At 44.7% G+C, this 16,926-nt stretch overlaps 1 protein-coding gene across 5 annotated transcripts in view; it reads left to right on the top strand.

Annotated features, from left to right (window-relative positions):
• EVI5 (ecotropic viral integration site 5) overlaps positions 1-16,926 on the top strand; it is a 136,377-nt gene that overhangs the window by 7,845 nt on the left and 111,606 nt on the right. For 4 of the 5 annotated variants that reach the window (XM_054979440.1, XM_054979442.1, XM_054979441.1 and 1 more), the window contains exon 2: positions 3,212-3,271. The exons of the other annotated variant lie outside the window; for it this stretch is intronic. In XM_054979440.1, the coding sequence (XP_054835415.1) occupies positions 3,221-3,271 (51 nt within the window). In that variant the 5' untranslated portion in view covers positions 3,212-3,220. The remainder of the gene's footprint in view (positions 1-3,211; positions 3,272-16,926) is intronic. 5 annotated transcript variants of the gene reach the window in all.

The following is a 16,926-nucleotide window of genomic DNA, read 5'->3' on the forward strand; positions in this document are numbered from 1 at the left end:
TCCCTTGCATCTTCTCTGTTTAATTGTCTCAGCTAGGATCAAATACATTTTACTCTTTGCTCTGATATCAAAGAGGTGAATTCTAATGTGTGGTTCCATTACCCTCATTAGGTCATGAAAAAATGGTATTTTTAAGTAATGGATTTTGGAGACCTATTGATTCTTCTGAATAGTGTATGGAAAGCAAGGAATTTTTTAATAAACCAAAGAGGATTTAATTTTCTAAAGGTGTTACACTGCACATAAACAGAATTTTTCACCATGAGTGTACATAAGTAATATGTTCAGTGCTTTTTCGTTTAAGACCATTCTGAAGAAACTACTGAACAGATAGTAGGTTTGAAATTTGGCCTTCCTAACAATAAGTGAGTGTCTAAAGGCTAGTCCATACATGAATGCCTATTATTTTACAGTATAATTATGTGAGTGAGTAATCACAAATCAATCACAGCTGTTGGATCTCCTCAGACATTATGCATTTTAATTGAGTTCACACATTCCACTGCAAGTCAAAATAAGAAAACATAATATGTATTGTATATATGACGAGCCTAATGTGTCTGGCCACTATAACACGTTTTTATTTCTTCATATGTAACAGAATATACTTATGATTCTTTCTTATGATTTCAAAAGTTTATTCTTCTCTGGTATACAGGAGCTGTAATATTCTGGGTTAAAAAGCAAGAAAGTTGTATCTTGGCATTGGGGTAATACTCTTATTGTTCAGTAATGCACTGTACAAGTATAAGATATTTAATTGTAATCCACAACAACTTAGGTCCACAGTGGAGCTTCTTAATACACAACAACAACCTTACAAGAACTCAGACCCACAGTTGGAGCAATAAATCATACAAGTGCTACAATATTACAGACCTTAAAATATAAATATGAAGCGCTAGTGCTAAAGTGCCAACTAATTATATTATTGCACGTCCCTTATAAAGTGCAAATACAAACTTAGCACAACACAGTTGCACAATATATAGGTCATAAGCACTATGTATCCAAAAGGGGAAGAGTCCAGGAAATATTTCCTCCAGCGGAGACCACTCCAGGTGTCTGTGACAGGTTCCAGAAACGTTGATATCTGTCCTCTAACGGGTTGTCTAGATCATATTTGGTCCCGTTTCAAATTCCATTCTTTATCAAAGAGTACACAGTCACTGGAAACAAACCTATCACATGTAATATCTAACCCCAATAATAATAACCAGTTACACAATAAACATAATGTTACTCACAAATTTCCATTCACAGCATCAGTAAACAAAGACCAATTGGCATCTTCAGTAATCTTCTTCATTCTTCTTCTTCATCTTCAGTAACAGAATCCACTGTGTGGGAAATATTTTTTGCTACAAAATTTATACGTAAGCCTTCCACGCCCCCATGCTATATGGAACCATTCTTAAAGAAAAATTACTCTTTAGCACTAACTAATCTGCAGTTAACCCAGAAAACATGAAAAATCATTAGTTATATTCAAACCCTCTGGGTCTGAGTTCTTGTAAGGTGGTTGTTGTGTATTAAGAAGCTCCACTGTGGACCTAAGTTGTTGTGGATTACGATTAAATATCTTATATTTGTACCTTGATGGATATATTAATTTTTATTAGTAAGGATTTTCTCTGCTTTTGTAAGTTTCTTACCGTGTTACTCTCTGTATTGCAATAATGCAGGGAAGCTGGAAGGTTAGGGAACTGTGAAAATAAAGGAATGTCTTGTCTGTAAGAAACATACATGTATCCCAGTGATCTCCAACATGGTGCCTGTTGATGCCATGGCACCCACCAATGTGTTTATTGGTGCCTGCTGGCTTCTCCCCCAAAGCAAAAAGCCAGTCCTGGTTTTCTTCTGTTTCACTGGAGCAGGAGGTGCGTCATAATAGCCTAGGGGCATCATGTCTTCAGGGAGCACCCCTTCAGAAACAGCTGCTACCATCTAGGATGGCACTTCGCTTGGAATCTCAGACTTTTTTATTGGCACCAGCTGTCATGTCAGCAACTTTGCAGTAGTACTCACTAACTGTTCTCAGAGTTCCAAAAAGTGCCCACAGAAATGCCCATGATGTATTCTGTAGATGAAAGAATAGATTGAATATACCACTGGTAGGAAGAATGCTAGGGAGATGCTATATCTATTTAGTCAGTCATTGGATATTTCAAGTACAAGTGTATACATTTCTTAAATTACTGTGTGTCTAAACTACTACCTCTGTTCTATTAACATTTTCCAGAATGGACTCCTTCAGTTTAATTATACAAAATATCATTTAAATGCTGTTTCTCAAACCTTGCAGAGATGACATTTACATCTCAGCTTTAAATTTCATAACATTTGAGCTAGACGCAGTCCAATCCCCTTTTACAACATGCTCCTAGTCATGTTTGCTCTCAAATTCTGGAGTGTTTAATGGAATTTACTACTTTGGGCTATAATTTTGTGTATATTTTCTTGTGAGTAAATCTCTCTCAACTCTATGGAGTTGAGTGTGATTAAATAACTTTCTTGTGTATCTGGAAATGAATACTTGTAGCATGGTCCTGTACATATTTACTTAAGGCACAACTAAATGTGGTGATAGGAAATCTGTTACTGGATTTCTCACTTAAAAGAACAAGTAGCCACATGGAAGGGGAGACAGTGATGATAAATGGCTGCAGTACGGAACAGGGGAAATTTAACCCTCTCCTATGTCTTTCTTCCAACTTAAAGAGTATCCCTGCCACAGCCCGCACCACAAATGCTTTGTTTTGTGTGGCAAGATATACAGGAGCCCTAAAGATAACTCCATGATTTCTCAGTGGGGCAAATAGATCTGTCACATCAAAAGATTTAAATTGGGAAAATGAGTTTGGGGAAAGAGTTCAACTCTTCCCCTAGCTCCATAGGCCTCATCCAGTTTGCATCACAGACACGATCCAGTACATTTTCTGGCATACAGAGCTGCTATAGCACAGTGGTTAAGTGGTTTGGCTGTGAATCAGCACTCTGCTGATTCAAATCCCACTACTGCCATGAGCTCAGTAGGTGTTCTTGGGTAAGACACTCCTCAGCTCAAGCTCCCCAGCTGTGGGGATAATAACACTAACTTGTTCACTGATCTGGGTGGGGCACTAATCTATCTAGAAAAGTGGTATATAAGCACAGTTATTATTATTATTATAATCCAGTTTCTTCTCTCTGAACCCTTCCCTTCATCCAGTTGACACTGATGCATCAAGATGTAGAGATGGAGCGGGGGAGCTGTGAAGCAGTGTCAAAGGTGATATGTTATTCAAGATTGGGGGAGGTTGGTCGTATGATGTTGGATTAAAAAAGCCCATGTGTAATTTATGTGTAATTTATAATGTGAACACTCTCCAAAAGCAATTGGAGATAATCTGAATTTTTAAAGTAAGATTTAAGATGATTGAAAAAGCAGTTTCTTGTCAGTAACGTTTTAAAAGCTATAGCCTTATTCACACTTTCTTGGTGTGAGGTTCCATTGAAGAAAAGAATGAACTCTGAATAAATATGTATAGGATTGAGTTGTAAGAATGGGGGGAACTAGATTCAATACAGATTTAATAAATCACACTCAGTATCTTACTTCGGTTCCTCACCCAAGAGACATAAAAAAACACATTTTGTATAGGACAAGAGAGGAAGGGGAAGTGGTTCATTAAGCCTATATTGTGTGTTTGGCCCATAACATTTTATCAAAGTAGCCTTCTGTGCAAAGAAAAACCTTGCTTAAGCAGAGTGTAATGATTTGAAATTAAGTGTGTGTTTTTTCTTTAAATGCTTGATATGTTACAGAAGAACAAGGGGTGAAAGAGAGGGATGAGTGAGGTGATTGGTTGATGACTAAGAGTATGAGTGAAGCTGAGAAGTGTGTGTGAAGAGAGGCAGTTTGCTGTGTGAGTCGGGAGTTAACAAAATGTCTTCCAATTAGAATCCAAAATAGCGCTGTGAAAGGTATTGGGATTCTAGGGGGCAATACTCATAGAGGGCATATTGACGACTAGAGAAAGTCAGATCTTGATATTGCCAGAGTATTGTGGGAGAGTTGAGATGAATAAGCTGACAGAAATTGGAGTGAAAGAGAAAGTAACTCCAATCTAACTTCTCAACCCCATGGCATCCATTTCTGAATTGTATGACTCTTCAGGACCAAGCACAGCTACCTACTTTACGAGTCTGTAATGTTCTTGCTGTTCTCTAAAATATTCCTAGATACCATATCTGTTATGTTCAGTTTACTTGTTTAAGCAACTTCAATCTTTGTGTGGCGAATGACTTGATGACGGCAATTGTTTATGGGTGTGTGTGTTTGTTTATTGTTTATTGTTACAGTTATAAAAATGTTAAAACCAAAATAAAGTATTTAAAAAGAGAGAGAGAGAGAGAAGTGATTGTGACACTTAAGTAGGAAGAATAACACACCCAGTTTTACTTTCTGAAGAAAAATTATCCAACATCCTGAAACCAATATGCTTCATGTACTAATAAGTTTATTTTGTTTTTTATTCACCCCAGAGTTATATGTGATTTCTATATACCAGCCTCATCCTCAGGGTCACATAGTCCCACGAAGGAACCTTTACACTTAGGCACAATATTCAGGGGGAAATTAATTAAGCAGCTTGGAATTGAATTTCTGGTGGCAAAGTTACCTTCCAGAAGGTGAAATTACAAGAGGGTTTAAGGTACCAAATGTAACCACTTGGTGAAAAGGGAGTTGAGACACAGAGCTCATTGCTTTCCATCTCCAGGACCTCTCTGCTGCAGTATGAACTCTCCTTCACACGCACGAAGCGGAGACTTGTGATGTAAGAGTGAGTCCACCAATTACACACTACTTATGAGTCAGTTTCCCATGCTCATCTGTAAAATTCTGGGGTACCTATGTGCCAATACTGAGCAGCTTCCAGTATTAAAGAAGTAGGCTCAAAGTAATGCAAAACTGATATTTTCCCAGCTGCTGCAAATGCTTACAGCAGACTGCAGGCTGTGTTTTGTAGGCTTGCAGTAGGTAGAGGTGAAGACATATAACTTCTATGCTACATAGACTTCACATTTTCACTTAGAAGTAAGTCTAGTTAACTTGAGCGGATTGCATGAGAGTGTTTAAGATTGCTGCTTTAGTACCTGATAATGTAACAAACAAAGGCAATCCCTGGTAAATACTGAGACACAGAATGGAAAAACCACCCGGGGATAACAGAACGAAATTTACATGTAATATTTCCAAAGTCTGTACCAAAACATAATGCTGTTCATTTATAAAGCAATGTCTTCATGTTTGTTGTATATGTTATGCAGTGGTCCTTAACAGCCCCTGATGAAGTCCAAGTGACAAAATCTGCCATTTAGCCAGCCTCAGCTAGGGCTACCATCTGGAAGGATCTCCAATTTGAATAATAGGAAGACACCTACAGCAACAAAGAAGAGAAACATATTTGGAACATTGCAATTATGAACTTACCTCATTTATGAACTTGGAGTGCTTGTCCTTGTTCCCTGAGTTGGATGGAACGGGGCTTTTAGTCCCCTGATACAGTCTTTGGAAATATTATTGTATGAACTGTATTCCTTTGCGTTCATTACATTTATTATTGGTTATGTAGAGCACTGTCACTTTAAACATAATTAAGCATTATTTCTAGTGAATACATGTAAATTTCGTTCTGTTATCCCTGGGTGGTTTTTCCATTCTGTGTCTTAGTACCTGATAAAGCATTCCTCCAACAGTCTTGTTAGGTGGGTCATATTGCTGTTCTACAGATGGGAGAATGAACATTGCCCTTTTGTTGAGCCCAAGTCTTCCCTACATATCTATCAGAAACGAAAGATGAACTGTAAACTAATGGCGTTATGCTTGTCAAACAATCATGGGAAGCTGCAAAAAGTTTAGCAGATAGTTACATTTCTGGCGTTTGCTTTGTCAGATCAAAAAACAAATTGCTGCCATTACTGGATGAGAAAAAAAAATCAGCAAAATGTACCATCTTAGCTTTTTATTGTTTGAGTCCTTTGAGCTTTATACATTAAAGGAAAACCACAAAGATCTTTTGTTCATTCATTGCACATCATTCAAGGGACTCTGCAAGATAGCATTAACATAGTAACAAATTCTGCAGTGGCTGGAGTTTCTGGACAGGCCTGTTGCAGTATCTTGGTTGCTTGCCTCCAAATGCTAAGAAGTCAGGATATTTGAATTTATCTTAGTTGTAAAAATACATCTACAGAGCTTAAATTTGAATGGCATATACCTATTTGCAGTTAGATTATTCGGCAGGTAAAGAAAATCCTAAGTACTTTTTATTACACTCATGGTATGTGTGAGATAATAAACTGTAACGTACAGTGTAATTAGAAATTTGGTGCTTTTTTTTTATATAACAAAGGTAATCAATGTGTTCCGGCTGCTTTGAAAGTTTTTAAAGCCAAAGTAGGTGCACAATTTCTGTATGGTACATCACTATGGATTGGTGCTTTTGACCATTCCTTGGAATGTATCCAAGCTACATTTCTCCAAAAAAATTTGGGAATGCCTTACTGTGTATCTTATGCAGCCCTATGCCTGAAAACTAGACAAACCATAGTTGAAACTAGGGCATGGCTTTTAACCATTAAGTAGTGGCTGTGAGTATGCTATAATCCTGACCCCCATAGTCTTATTTTCCATATGCTTTTGGAATCCAGATCTTCTAATTGGCTAACCTGCATCAAGAAAAAGATCAGCACCATTGGCCTATCCTTAGACTCACAATCTATGCTTTCGCAAGTAGAGGTTTTTTGAATGATCAAATGCAGAGTTCTATATATTGAACTACAAAATCTGTATAGCACTGCTAACAAAACTTGCTCTCCCTTGAGGTTAGGACTTTCATTTAAAATAGGACACGTGGCTTCTTACTTTTACTCTTTGCAAAACCCCCAATATCATAGAGCCCTTTCTCTGGCTAGATTCAATGTCATGCCATATGGCAGATTCCAAAAGGTAGCCACAGACTCTGTGGAAGTTAAAATGTGTTGAAACAGTCCCACATATTCTCTCTTTTTTGTCCTTTTTATGCAAATATTCGTTTTAAGTATCTTGATCCTATTCCTGGAAATAAGATGGGTCTGTCTGATCACATTAAAACCCAATATATCTTGAAGGACGTCTTTCCTGGTATAACTGAGAAGGTTGCTTCCTTTCTCCAATATGCCATTAAGATTCATCAAGATAAGACTCAGTGGTGATCTGATGCTGTACTTAAACTTTATTTTTACAAGTTTTTATCTCATTGTAACAATTCTGCAATTTGTAGTAGCTTATCTTTTATGCTATTATGCCATTAAAGGCTGTGATTCATGAGTGAGTTGAGTTGAGTGAGTGATAAAAATTCAGTAAGAAAGCATTTTGTTTTAGTACATACTGCATGAAGTGCCTGAATGACCATGGCTTCCTGCATGGTATGTTAGTATTGCATGATATGGTATTGAGACAACTGTTCATACAGTCTAACATACTGTTGGCTCCTTCCACACAGCAAGGATTCTTTACATTGCTCTTATTTCCCATTGCAAATACAGAGGCATATGCTTTGGTGATGGAGTTTCTACCTCTGAAAGTATTCTTCTTACTTTGTTTTTTTTGGAACTTTCACACATGCTCCATGTTGACTCTTAGGAGCATGGCTGTCACAGCCCTGATGACTCAACATCCTTTTTTTTGTTCTTCATGCATGTACTATAGTGTTGGAATAGTTCTATTAAAACTTGAAACAGAAAAGTGGCAATACAAACTTACAGAATTGTAATGCTATTTCACAGTATTGACACACTAATAGTATCATTTCAGCTGCCTTGCAGCTTCCCCTCCCCATTTCTTTTCAAGCAATTGGGACAATTAAAGCACATCTTCATATGGATGCTCCACAAACGGTGTTTCAGTTAGTAGCCAAGGTAGGGAAAAACCTCTGTATGGAAGCAGTTGTTGTTTGATACTTTTTATTCAGTGCTTTAAACAAGTAGATAGTATATTGTACTCTTTCTAGCTTTGTGGAACCATTTCTACACTGCTTTGAAACCTCTGTCATAGCTTGATCGTCGTCGTCCTTCTGTGCAGCCCCACATTGGGACTGCGCAGGCGCAGGCCAGCCGCGGAGAAGATTCTTTTAGCTTCTAGAAATGTGACGGGGACGTTCGGGCCCCACCGCGCATGCGCGTCGGTGTTCCCGCCAATTTTGAAGTACAAGTACCCGAACGTCCCCGGCATTCCCTCAGTTCCTTTTTCGCCGCCGTTCGAAAAGGTTCTTCAGCTGTCGCTTGTGTCTTCCAACTTCCTTCTACCTGTGAGTTGCTGTTTCCTTCTGACTGGGAAACGCCTCCACTATGTCCCATTCGGCTTTATTTAAAAAATGCCAACAGTGTGGCACTAAAATGACCCACTCTGACGGTCATGACCTCTGCCTCATCTGTTTGGGCGAGGGGCACGTCGTGGAGCGCTGTAAGTTTTGCATGGCCTTCACTCCGAAAGCGCGGAACGACCGCAAGGCCAGGCTCCGGGCCTTTCTTTGGGACGCCAACCTTCTACCGCCCAAAGCCTCTGGGTCGTCCGGGAGCAAGCCCGGCTCTGTCGCCCCCTCGCCGGCTCCTCATCACCCGTCGGAACCGCTCATCTCGGCTCCGACGGAGGCGTCCGCTCCGGACGGTTCGATCGCCTCCGGTTCCGTGAGTGCTCCGTCCAGTCGAAAGGCGAAGAAACGTGCTTCTTCGAAGCCTTCTTCGAAACCTGTGGCCACCGAGGCTTCTTCGGAGCCCCCGCCGAAGAAGGCAAAGGCCAAGTCAAAGGCCAAGCGCCGTGCTCTGTCGCCGGCCCCGGCCTCGTTGGCTGGTTCCTCTCCTGGACCGGCCCCTCCTCCTGAGGACGTCCGGAGTCTCCTCCATACCCCGTCGCCTCCTCACACACCTCCTCCGGTGATTCCCGACGACTGTGAGTCGATCCGTGGATTTTCGGACGCGTTCCAGGAGTTTGAGCGCTCTCTGCCGTGTGCTCCGGTTCCGGCGGAGGTCTCCATTCCATCGCAGCCAGTCTTCTCGGTTCCAGCTCCGTTTCACCGGTCCGTTCCGTTGCCTGCTGCTCTGCCTCCTTGGCAGCCTGTCCCGGGCCTAGGGAACGTGGCCTCCTGGCAGGATTTTGTGGCTTGGATTCAGCAGTCCGCTCCCTTTCTGCCTGGTCCTTCGGTGCCCCTGGCCACGGTTCCGGCGCCCTCCACTCTGCCTCCAGCTCCGCCTGCCACTCAGCCGCGTCGCCATCTTTCGGCACCCCAGCCTTCTACCTCGGTTCCGGCTGACCGCCCGTCGGTTCCGACGCAGACCCCAGCGGCTTTCTCCGACTCCGAGGATGATGAGGGCTTGGCGTCTCCATCTGAGTACTCGTCGGACGCGGCCTCTGACCCTTCCCCTGATGATGCTGTGGGGGAGCTCCGCTCATCGTCCCCTAATGACGATTACAGGGTGTTTGCAGAGCAGATGGTCCGAATGGCCACAGCACTGGAGCTCGACGTCGCCTCCACGACCTCCAAACCCAAGAGTAAGCTGTTGGAGCCGTTGTATTCGGGCTCTCCTGCCTCGGTGGCGTTTCCTCCTGTCGAGGATCTCGTCGACAATGCCCTGGCACTCTGGCAGACCCCTGCTTCTGTACCGCCTACGGCCAAGAAGGTTGAGAAATATTATCGCCTCAAACAGGAAGATTGCCCTTACCTCTTTGCCCATCCGAAGCCCTCTTCAATCGTGGCCGAGGAGGGTCAGGCTCGGTTCCGACGGGGCTCCTCTTCGGCTCCATCGGATCACGAGGGGAGAAAGCTGGATGGAATTGGTCGGAAGGTGTATTCTTCGGCTTCCCTGGGGTTCCGGATCGCCCATTTCCAAGTAATAATGGGCTCTTACAATCTTTTCTTGTGGAAGCGTCTGTCGTCCTACCTCTCTGACCTCCCCGACGATCGCCGTCACTTGGTCAAGGCTCTCCAGGCTGAGGCTTTCCGTTTGTCGAAGCAGCAGATGACGGCTGGCAAGGACGCTGCCGACTCCGCGGCGCGTGCGATGGCATCCTCAGTGCTCCTGCGTCGGCACGCCTGGCTTCGATCTACTGCCCTGCCCCCCGAGAAGAAGGCCAAGGTCGAGGATTTTCCGTTTGAAGGTCCTCAGCTCTTCTCAGAGAAAACGGATGAGTCCCTTTCTCTTATGAAGAAGAACCAGCAGACGGCCAAGTCGCTCGGGGTTGCGCCTTCGGTTCCGCAGACGGGTCCGAGATATCGGTACGGCAGGTTCCGGTCCTATCAGTCCCCCTACCAGCAGTTCCACCAGCGCCAAGGAAGGTTCCCCTCCGGTCAATCCTATGGCCACCGTTCCTACTCTGGCCAGCAGCGCCACTCTTCGAGACGCTCCGGCCGGTCCAAGGGACGACAGCAGCCTCCTTCGCCCAAGCCCTCGACTTCAGCGCAGAAGCCCACGGTCTTCTGACTAGACCAGGACGCTTCCCAGTTGGTCTCCAAGGACGCTGTTAATGTCCTGTTCTTGGACAGGCTACGGCCTTTCTTGCCCCGTTGGCAACTCATTACTACGGATACCTGGGTCCTCTCTGTTGTGGCCCGTGGTTATAAGTTGTCGTTTACCACTGCACCCCCTCTTTCGCACCCACCCCGTTGTGCTTCTTGTTGTAATGTTGTGTTACAAAATAATGTTTTGGAGTTGGTTGCCAAAGGTGCTGTCCGGGTGGTCAATGTCTCTACTTCCCCTTGGGGGTTTTACTCAAGATACTTTCTTGTGGATAAGAAAGATGGGGGGTCTCGTCCCATTTTGGACCTTCGGGCCCTTAATACCTACTTGAAGGTGGAGAAGTTTAGGATGCTTACCCTGTCCCGGGTGTTGGAACTCTTAGAGTCAGGCGTCTGGATGGCCATTTTGGATCTCAAAGACGCCTACTTCCACATTTCCATCTTTGAGGGCCACAGGAAATATCTCCGTTTTACCTGTGGAGGCGCTGTCTATGAGTACACGGCCTTGCCCTTTGGCCTGGCCTCGGCGCCCAGGGTGTTCACTAAATGTATGGCCACCGTGGTGGCACATCTACGGTCTAGTGGCTGTTTTGTTTATCCCTATTTGGATGATTGGCTCCTGGTGGGTCCCTCCTCTGACTCCCTCCAGGCCTCTATCGCCCTCACCTTGTCCGTCCTAGACGGTCTGGGGCTAGTGGTCAATTTAGGGAAGTCGGTCCTGTCCCCTGGTACGAGCATTAGATTCATTGGGGTCCACTTTGACTCTCTGCTGGGCCGGGCTTATCTACCCCCGGACCGCTTGAGCAGGCTGTCCTCCCTAGCCCGCCACTTCGTGCATAACCGGTTCCAAACTGCCCTCCTGATTCAAACGTTGTTAGGCCTTATGGCCTCCTCCACAGGGGTGGTGTGTTTTGCACGCCTGCGCATGAGGCCTCTACAAAATTGGTTTGTTCGGGTTTTCAACCCCCTCACTATGAGTCAACACCGTGGGTTTTCCGTCCCGAGGGTGATACAGCGGACATTGGTGTGGTGGACTGACCCTGAGAATTTGTCCAAGGGTTGTCCTTTTGGTCCCTTCCTGCCGGAGGTCACCGTCTTCACGGACGCTTCCAATCTAGGCTGGGGAGGGCGTTGTGGACACCTGTCTGCTCAAGGTGTTTGGTCCTCCCTTGAAATGGGCATGCACATTAACCTGTTAGAGCTTAGAGCGATCCGTTACTCCCTTGCTTCTTTTGCAGATGTCATTCGGAACAGGAGGGTTCAGGTCCTGTCGGACAATACCACAGCCTGCTATTACCTCAACAAGCAGGGAGGAACGGTCTCGCTCAAGCTCTGCAAGGAGGCGACTACACTCTGGACTTGGGCCATTGCCAACAACGTCCTGCCCAGGGCCATTCATATTGCGGGGGAGAACAACACGGCAGCAGACACGCTGAGCAGGGTGTTTTTGCCCCAGCACGAGTGGTCCCTCAACACGGTTTATCTCCACGAGGTTTTCCGCACATGGGGCACGCCTTTGGTCGACCTCTTTGCCACAGCCCGCAACAGACAAGCCCCGCTGTTCTGCTCCCGGGCCGGGATTGGCCATCGTTCACTGGGGGATGCCTTCCAGATACCCTGGTCTCCGGGGCTCTTTTACGCCTTCCCGCCCTTCCCGCTCCTTCACAAGGTCCTCTCCAGGATCAGGGCTTTCCGAACCCATTGTATCCTGATTGCCCCTCGGTGGCCTCGCCAGGATTGGTTCCCCCTTTTACTTTCCCTGTCACAGGGGCGGTGTCTCCCGCTGCCACACGCCCCGGACCTGCTACTCAGGGACGGAGTGTGGCATCACGATGTGGCAGTGCTAAATCTGACTGCCTGGCTCCTCTGCGCCCCAGACTAGGCCTCTCTACTAGGGTGCTTAATGTGATTCTGAATGCCCGAAAACCGTCTACCAGGTTGTCCTACCAGAGGAAGTGGTCACGTTTCTCTAGGTGGTTAGCCCCCAAGGGGGTTTCCCCTTTCACTTGTCCGCTGCCTGTCATTCTGGAGTACCTCCTGGACCTGTGCTCCCAAGGCCTGGCGTTCTCCAGTGTTAAGGTGCACATGGCTGCTATCTCTGCCTTCCATGAGCAGATTGATGGGAGGACTGTGTTTGCACACTGGCTGTCCAAACAGTTCCTGAAGGGCCTACTAAAGTCCTTTCCTCCTAGGGCCCATCCTATTCCTCAGTGGAGCCTGACCCTGGTGCTCTCCCGTCTGATGCTCTCCCCTTTTGAGCCCCTGTCTACCTGTCCCTTGCCTCTGCTCACGCAGAAGGTGGCCTTTTTGGTTGCAGTCACTTCCTCCAGGCGGGTAGGGGAGTTGTCTGCTCTAAGGTGTGACCCCCCCTTCCTGCAGTTCTTCCCCGGTACGGTCATGCTCCACACTAGTATGCAGTTCCTGCCCAAGGTGGTTTCCAAATTTCACCTGCGTCAAAAGGTGGTCCTTCCTTCCTTTTTTCCTACACCCTCTTCCCCAGAGGAACGTACTCTACACACATTGGATGTGAAACGTGCTTTATTGTTTTATTTACATCGCACCAAGTGTTTCAGGAAGTCTCCTGCCCTGTTCTTGTGTTACTCTGGCCCTCGCAAGGGCTCGCCAGCTTCTGCCCAGTCCATCTCTCGCTGGATTGTGTCTGCAATTAAACTTTGTTATCAGCAAGCTGGAGTCCGGTGCCCGTTGTTGATTACTGCTCATTCTACTCGAGCACAAGCTGCCTCTGCTGCCTTCCTGCGAGGAGTGCCACTCCAGGACGTCTGCCAAGCTGCAACGTGGTCTACCGCTGACACTTTCATTAAACATTATTCTGTAGACGTGAATGCACGCCGTGAATCCGCTGTTGGCACGGCTGTTCTGCATTCTTTGTTCACATAGACACTCACACCCGCCCCCATTGGTGAGATGCTAGCTATTCTCCCAATGTGGGGCTGCACAGAAGGACGACGACGATAAACAGGGTTTCTCACCTGTAACTGTTGATCGTCGAGTCTCTTCTGTGCAGACACACATTCCCTCCCGCCTGCCCCGCTGTGAGTGCTTGGTTTACTCCATTGTTTCTCCGGCGGCTCAGGTGAACTGAGGGAATGCCGGGGACGTTCGGGTACTTGTACTTCAAAATTGGCGGGAACACCGACGCGCATGCGCGGTGGGCCCGAACGTCCCCGTCACATTTCTAGAAGCTAAAAGAATCTTCTCCGCGGCTGGCCTGCGCCTGCGCAGTCCCAATGTGTGTCTGCACAGAAGAGACTCGACGATCAACAGTTACAGGTGAGAAACCCTGTTTTTTCTGAGGATTTGAGGAAATGTTCTCTGGTATATACTTAGTTTTGTCTAAGCCTGTTGGGTCTTCCTAATAGGCTTGGACTCTAAGTACACCTGAGAACAGACCCTAGTACACCTGTACTCCCGCTGCAGCTTTGCATTGTAGCGCTTACAATTTATTGATAAGAAAATTATTATTTTGGGGCACCTGTTTATCATTACCAATCCTTAGAACTTAACTGAAAACCAGTGGTTGCAACCATTGAGGTGTGTATTTTTTAAAAATGTACAGTTCATCTACTAGTGCCCACCAAGTACACAGTATTTTCATCAAATTCTCCCCAAGCCACAAGTTTAAAAGTTAGAAAATAACAGCACTCTATATGAGGCATGTTTTTAATGGCATTGAATCTGTATATCACATGCACATTCCAGGGCATATGCTTGATGTTCGTCAGCCATATGCTAAGTTTGATATTTGTTGACAACTTTATCTTCAGATATCCATTATCCATGGCATCCAAGCAACCCCATTTCTTAATAAGCAGAAGTGTGTGGGTGATTATTGTGTTCAAGCTGGAAGGGGTGAAATTGGAGGAGAAGATCAGGCATGGGCATGGAGAGAGTAATACAGGAAGGAAAGCTGAGTGAGTCGTCATGTAATTGCTCTTAGGTGATGGAATGGAAAAGTGGAACAGATGAGAAAAGACGGAATATGAGGTGGTGGATTTTGGAAGCTCATAAGATAAGGAAGAAAAAGTAGGCATTTTCGAGAAACAGTTTCTTCCTTGTTTTTCTATTACAGTGCTGCCTTCTGTAGCTTTCCTTCTGAAAGCTTATCATGTAGGAGTATTATTTGAGAGGCCAGTATTTCCCCAAGCAGACACTGAGTATTCTTGTTGTGTGCCCCTCTTTAAGGTCCTGAGGGAGAAATCTGAGATTTTAGCCTCAGCAAGGTGAACAAATATAAAAGGACTCTTACTCTTCCGCCTGGTAGAGGCCAGTACAAATGGGAGAAAGGACTGCCAGAAATCCTGGGGACTTCCGGTTTGGAGTTATGGTGGTCTGAAGTGATCCAGGGAGCTGGACCATCCGAGTTGCTGTTTTGCAGGCTGGCGACGTGTTTTAATCACCTGCAGCCCCCCGCTTCCAGGAAGAAAGCGGGCAGGAACACTCTGTGGCCCTGAGAGTGAGTGATCTCGGCAGAGGGGGGGTTCTGAATCAAGGATTATCCCCCTGCCTTGAGGTCCCCTCGAAGAAGGGCGAGCTTCTATCTCTGCAGCAGCTTTGGAGTCAACGAATTGGCATAAGATCGTCGTACCCAAGCTTCAGTAACAGATTTAAGCGAAGATTGACAAAAGAAACAGTGATTACAACCCAAAAGAAAAGGCTAAGAGGTAAAGATTACTGTCTCCCCTAACGGACACAATATACAGTCAAGGACCAAAGTACTAGATGAAAGTAAAAAGTTATTTAAAAGGAAAGCGCTATTAATACCATCCGGAGAAGAAATTCTAAGACTTTGCATAATTTTTAAAGCGTAAAAGAGTTAAAAGAACTTTTGTTTACATACCTGTGGTTTGGGCGATAGCGACGCAAGGGGAAGGAGCGTGGGAAGCGCTAGAAGTATCGCGAGAAGAGATATTGTTTGGAAGAGCAGCGAGATGCGCTAGAAGGGCAGGAAGTACATCAAGGAACCAGCGGAAGGAAAACAACAGCAAGGACTGACTGAAAAGCAGAAGAGGAAACGGAAGTATGCCATCTTAAGAAAGGGAAAGGTCGAAGGCTTCATCATAGAGTTTACCACAGAGAAAAAACGCCCAGCATTTTGGTCAACGCAGCAGAAATTTCTTTTTGATCTGTAAAGACAGATATTAATAAAGAAAAATTGATAAACGATAAAATGGAGCTCAGGAAGAGATCAGATTCGTGGGCAGGTACTAAAGCAAGCCCAACAATGTCAAAAAAAGATAAGGATTGGCAGACAGCTATTGAAAATTTAGACAAAAAGGTAACAGGGCAATAAAGAGATTAATGAGACTATACAAAAAACACAGCAAGCGTTACTAAAAGACATTAAAGAAGCAATTAAACTGGAAGTGGCGGAATTGGCAAAAATATTGATGAGATTAGAAAAGAGCTCCAAGTAACACAACAGAAGGTCCAAGAAGTGGAGGAAAAAACAGATAACTTGGCTGCAAAGGTAAAAACAGAGACCTCAGGGTTAGGTGACAGGATGGCAGTTGCGGAGTGTAAAATTACGGAAAAACAACTGAGATTTAGAGGCGTTCCAGAATCTATGGGAAAATCAACCCAGAACCAAATTACAGAAATAATAGCAGATTTTTTAAACAAACAACCAGAGGAGATTGTAGCTAATTTAGATATAGCGTACAGAATTAATTCAAGCTACGCACAGCAAAAAGATCTGCCAAGAGATATTGTTGCCCAGCTAACTACTAAAAGAATGAAAGAAGAAATTATTAGGAAGCATTTTGAGAGCCCGTTAGTGATTGAGGGGAAACGGGTCAGAATCATGAAAGAATTACCAAGGAGAATTTTGCTGGAGAGAAAGAAATACAGAGACCTAACACAGAAACTAAAAACCATGAACATAAGGTACAGGTGGGATATACCAGAGGGTCTGAGTTTTGAATTCCAGGCTTTGAGGAAGGTTATCAAATCACGACAGGACATGGAGGTTTTTTTGACTGAATATGAACAGGACTTACCAAAATCAAGTAGACTGTGAACATGGAGACAAAATTAATATCGTGGAATGTAAACGGACTAAATTTACCTTCAAAACGTAAGGCATTATTTCATTGGGCTTCTCAAGGGAATGTGTGCATGAATTGTAACATTGTGAAGAGAAATAAGAGATATTTACTCTGTTCATGTAAGTACATTTTTTTATTTTTGTATGTTATATTTGAGCACATTCTGGTTGGATACATCACATAATTTACTTGACGCTGTTATGTTGTTTTCAGACATAACGTGGCTTTTGAGGAAGCAAATAGTGCGAAATGGGATTAAAGCCTCAGCCGGCCAGCCCGTTGCCAACTCCAGCCAGGAGCTTTATTTGTATTGACTCACTGGC

Source organism: Eublepharis macularius, chromosome 5 (assembly GCF_028583425.1).
Source record: "Eublepharis macularius isolate TG4126 chromosome 5, MPM_Emac_v1.0, whole genome shotgun sequence".
NCBI lineage: Eukaryota > Metazoa > Chordata > Lepidosauria > Squamata > Eublepharidae > Eublepharis > Eublepharis macularius.